General features: G+C 33.3%; 1 protein-coding gene across 1 annotated transcript in view; it reads right to left on the reverse strand.

Moving 5' to 3' along the window:
- Nucleotides 1-2669: 2669 nt before the first annotated feature.
- Nucleotides 2670-5444, reverse strand: part of LOC111089876 — a 20713-nt gene continuing 17938 nt past the window's right edge. The window contains exons 12-14 of the mRNA XM_022403112.1: nt 4396-4553; nt 3461-3715; nt 2670-3307 (exon numbers count right to left, since the gene is read on the reverse strand). Coding sequence (XP_022258820.1) covers nt 2780-3307; nt 3461-3715; nt 4396-4553 — 941 coding nt within the window. The 3' untranslated portion in view covers nt 2670-2779. The remainder of the gene's footprint in view (nt 3308-3460; nt 3716-4395; nt 4554-5444) is intronic.

Consider the following 5444-nt stretch of genomic DNA (forward strand, 5'->3'; position numbering starts at 1 on the left):
AGTTTATAGTTCGTTTTACGGCAGACATTTTGTATGTATACATGTTTGTAGTTCGTTTTAAGGCAGACATTTTGTATGTATACATGTTTAAATCCGTTTCACGGCAGACATTTTGTACGTATACATGTTTATAGTTTGTTTTACAAATGTTGCACGTTCGTTGCTAGTTAATTTTAGAGGTGATTGATACGTTTTAATATGTCTAAACGAGATTATTTGTTTTATAAAAAACAAATATCAGTCTTTTAATATTAATTTATAAATATAAAAGTATTTGTATGTTTGTTGTTAAACACAAAGTTACACAGTGGACTAACTGTGTTTGTGCCTACCGTGAGTATCGAAACCCGATTTTTTGCGGCGTGTGCCCAAAGACTTACCGCTGACCTACTGGTGGGGAGGGGGTCTATAAAAGTAACAGTCTTCAAACCTATAATATATATATACAAGTTACTGTTCACTCACATAACTGACAAAATACTGCATTATTTTAACTGTTCAGTTACTGTCTTGCCTAACTTGATTTTACTGTCCTACATACAGACTTTGTTTTCTATTTTATAAACATTCATATGACACAGTATAAATTACAAATGAGTAAATTTTCTACATTTCCTTACAGCGCTCCTCGTGGCACTGTATTGAGATAATTCTGTACTTGTATGTCTATTTCATGGGTTATATGTACGTCATACTTTCTTGTGTCGCCCCCTACTAGAAATTAACTTGAATTTTCTTGTAATCTCAGTCCCACTTACATTAGGGATCTATATCGGAAACTCCGATGAAAGAGATAAACACAGCGAAGTTTGATTTATAGACTTCTCTAAAGTAGGTTGAGGAAAATAATGAAAATAGCTCATCGAATTTTATTGAAATTTTTTCAATTGAAAACATACGTTTTACAAGTCTTCCTTATGATGAGCAGAAAGGAAGAAAAGGTAATATATCATTCACGGTTGAATAGAGAGACGGAACGAAACGTATTAAATCTGGAAGTGTAAGTGAAGAAAGGAATTTTTATAACAAATTGGTTAAGCAGAAGAAAATAATAAAAGGTGAGAAAATGGGAAAAGATCTGGAATTATTTAAGTCATTTGAAATTGTCACCAAGTGCTCAACTCATTGTCACCAAGTGCTCAATTCATTGTCACCAAGTGCTCAACTCATTGTCACCAAGTGCTCAACTCATTTGTCACCAAGTGCTCCACTCATTGTCACCAAGTGCTCAACTCATTGTCACCAAGTGCTCAACTCATTGTCACCAAGTGCTCAATTCAACATATACATTTTAAATACTAATGTTTTGACAATTTTAATCTGTTCAATTGACAAAGTGCTTTATCAACATAATTTTTATTGTAAATATCATACATACATATAGTATTTTAAATGAGAAATGCCCTGCTTTGATATCTAAGTTAAAAAAAAAGTTTAGAATATTGTTTCGTTATGGCCGATAGTGCCATCTTAAAACTGTTCCATTACATTATTGTGATTGAGATAAAGTTGAACTGAAAATATTACATTTTGTGCAACTGAACCAGCTAGCTGGCAGTAGGGTTTCGTTCATATTGTGTTGTAAAGATTGAACAGTTTGAATTGATAATGTGTATTTAACTCAATACTCAGATCAAAATAAAAATCCGTGGAGAAATTAAGACACAAAGCTAAGTTGAAACACACTAAAACACTGTTAGGTAACAAAAAAGAAGAAAAAACTATTCCAAACTATGTACACCTATACGTTTATGTTAAATACACTATTTTGTAAAAATGAGAAAACATTTTTTTTTGGGCAGGTTCATCGACCATGAATATTTGTCGTTGCTGGTAGATCAAATATCAGTTACATTCTTCTTCTAGCTTACATCTATGCTACAGCAAAGAACAGTTTATAATTGAACCAGGCCTTGAGATTGTTTTAATGTATTTATGTGTGAAACACGATAACTAGTTGTTTGTTCTTGTGTTTCAGCAAAAAAAACTTCACAATGGGCCACCTGAACTTTGTTCGCCACAGGAATCGATCTCTGAATTCCTGCGTTATAAGTCCTCAAGCTTAACATTGAGAGACCTGGGGCTATGTTTAGTGAAAATGGCAGATTAAATGAATACCCGCATAAACTTCAATATGAAGTAGGTAAAGCCGGTAATCAGAATATTGAGAAACAAAACTGACTGGCAAGAACTCAGAAAAACAAACTACATTACGACATGCTAGTATATGAAACTTCGTACAAAGTTTAATTATTTATTCTTTTTTATTATAGATAGTGTTTAACTATTCTTAGACCTCTTCAAGATGGGAATTTTGTATGTATGATATAATAAAATTGTAATTTCAAATACGATCAGCATGTGTCATCAGGAAGTTTACGGACTTATAACACATAAAATCCGTGGTTCGATTCCTCAAGGTGGACAGAGCGCTTACAGCCGATTGTGCAACTTTGCGCTGAAAGAAAAACAACAAGTGTGAGAAGTTATTGTGAAAAAGTATACTTTTAATACTTTAAAAGTAAATTTAAATCCTCGTATATATGGGTATATGTGTATGTAGTATTTTGAACCCAAATTGGGAAGTAAATCATCCTGTTTTATTATCATATTTTCTAATGCATTAATATTCGGTTAGATAATTATATAATGTTAATTATTCAAATGAATAAAGAAAGTGCAAAGCTTTATTCTAGAATTAGAATTATATTTATACAGACAAAACATTCTGTGAGGGAAAAAAAATCAATTTAAAATATATTTCTTTAAAAAACGAAGTTTAAGACAAAGAGCTACAGCTACTTGGTCTCGGGACACCCTCTTCATAATCTACCCTTTTGTTACGAAGCTGTGGTACAACTCCGACATCTGATTCAGTTACTAATTGGAGAGTGGAGTCGCTTCTTTCTGGAAGACAGTGGAAGCCACGCATTTCTTCCACACGGAACTCACTAGCAACACAGTTTTCTCTACAGAATGGCACGGGTTCAGTGGTGAAACATATGTTGCCATGACGTCTGTGATAGACAGTTTTGTTTAGATAACATGATTCAGTAACCGGGTTAGGCCAAGGGAAGATTCCTGGATCTGAGCCTCTTTGAGCCACGTAAGGACTAGATGACGGACAGATGACCGGTTTTGTGGGTGGTGGAAGTTGCTGACAGTACTGACCACCCACTGCATAACTATTGACGAAATCTTGACTGTCTAAATAAAGACATTTCCGTGGGCCTAGGAATTCTTTATAACTCTCCCCGTTGTTGTCCCCACAAGCTCCGCAATGAGTTCCACTGAAGTAAGGAGGCACCTAACGAATAAATTCAATTTAATAAGAAAAAATACAGGACAAAAATAGACAATCTGGACAAAAACATAAGATGTAATGTAACAATTTTAACACGTTCTCAATTTTTTACCAAGTGTCTTTCTCGAAATGAGAGAAAACAGGTTTTCTTCTTACCTTAATTTTAGCATTCTTCCCGTCATGTTCCACAGTTATACCTTCTTTTACGACTTGAATGACGAGGACTGGTAGCTCAGAAGGCGAAGCAGTGAAACGTAGATAAATATACACTGGAGAAACATAAGTGGCCAGTTTCAGTGTTTGACCAATGGTCAAGTGATGTAATGTACCATTGATCGAGACTGTTCTCGATTGTTTTACCACTGGGGGACTAACGTGGATCCAATGGCTCCCCACAGTCATATCCAGGGACTGTTTTATAAAATGAAATATTTTTAGTATCAATATGATAGCTAGACAGTAAACAAGCAGCTAGATAGATAGATAGAGCGTTTTAAAATCCAATGTAAGTTGTTTCATTGGGAGATATCAATATTTGATACTTGAAGTTTGAAAACTACAGCATTAAGTATGATATTACATTAAGAAATAGTTATTTTATCTGGAAAAATGTATTTTCTTCGCGTGATCTTACATGTTTAGAATATAAGACAATTTTTGGAATACTACTTAGAAGCCATTAATAAGATATAAATATAAATCATTGAATATAAAAATATCAAACGTAATAAGATGTAAATATAAATCATTGAATATAAAAATATCAAACGTAATAAGATATAAATATAAATCATTGAATATAAAAATATCAAACGTAATAAGATATAAATATAAATCATTGAATATAAAAATATCAAACGTTATAGCCGATAAGAAATGAACAAATAAAACGTAGAAGATTAGACGAATATTTGTATATGAAGTAAATTGAACCCATAATTTGGAATATAAACTATGCTTGAGAGAAAATCAACAACTTTAGTGTGCTCACAAAGTTCCCATAACATGAAAGGTAAAAACATTGTAGACAAAATATATATATAAGTCTGTACAGTAGCGAATGAATAAACGCTGAAAAAAAGGGATTAAACCTTTGTTTTCGTCGATGGGTCCATTTGGGTGTAGGAAATAGTATAACGATGACTTGAAGAGCAGTCTTTAAAGAGAATATATTGACATTGGGTGTCTGGCAAAAGGTAAGTGACGTCATCAAAGGTCCGGATGTAATCCTCCATTAAAGCACAGTCACCTGACAAAACACACGTGAAGTAGTATCGTACCAGTTTAAATCTACGTTATCAGAAGTATAAATCTGTTCAAAAATGTTTGAGTGAAAAAATAAGCAAAAATTTTACTTTAGTTCAAACAGTAAGTGATATCTCATAAACCCAGTAAAATAAAGCAAATAAAGTAACATTGCATAATTTTATTCAAGTACTGTAAAACTGAATATTCACGCCCAACTTCTCACCTAATTCACTACACTACGTTTTGTTCAATGTAACTTACTGATGGTCTCTAAGTGAATTAAGAACCAAACTGAAACTCGAACCAACTTTATAACATTGCCCACTCGGAATACTATTGCACAGAAACTTTGTAATTAGTTTTAGCCTCCCTGGTCGGACACTCGAGAAGACAAAGCATGAGTCTTCTTTTAGAAGGAGGCTTCGATTTTTTTCCATCTGTTTAGCATAAAAGATTAATTTGAGTCTACAAAAAATGCTCTATCATGCTAAAAGCTTGAACAAGACATAGTGAACTGAGGAACTTATTTCAATCTATTAATACTAATAGGTTGAAATAATCTATTAATAATATCAATAATCTATTAATCTTTACTCTCTATTTTTAGGGCTTGGCAATCCGACTTTAAATATGACGTTTTTACTTTACTTTAAATAGTAATTGTGATTCATGATATTGTCACTGTATTGTATGATAAAATTTTTATTTCATCTTAAATTTTTCAGGTCTCATGTGTCTAGAAAAATTATCTTTAACATTAATAACTGGCCCGGCATGGTCAGGTGGTTAAGGCACTCGACTCGCAATCTGAGGGTCGCGGGCTCAAATCCCCGTCACACCAAACATGCTCGCCCTTTCAGCGGGGGGGGCGTTATGATGAGACGGTCAATCC

Source organism: Limulus polyphemus, unplaced genomic scaffold (genome assembly GCF_000517525.1).
Source record: "Limulus polyphemus unplaced genomic scaffold, Limulus_polyphemus-2.1.2 Scaffold7716, whole genome shotgun sequence".
Lineage (NCBI taxonomy): Eukaryota > Metazoa > Arthropoda > Merostomata > Xiphosura > Limulidae > Limulus > Limulus polyphemus.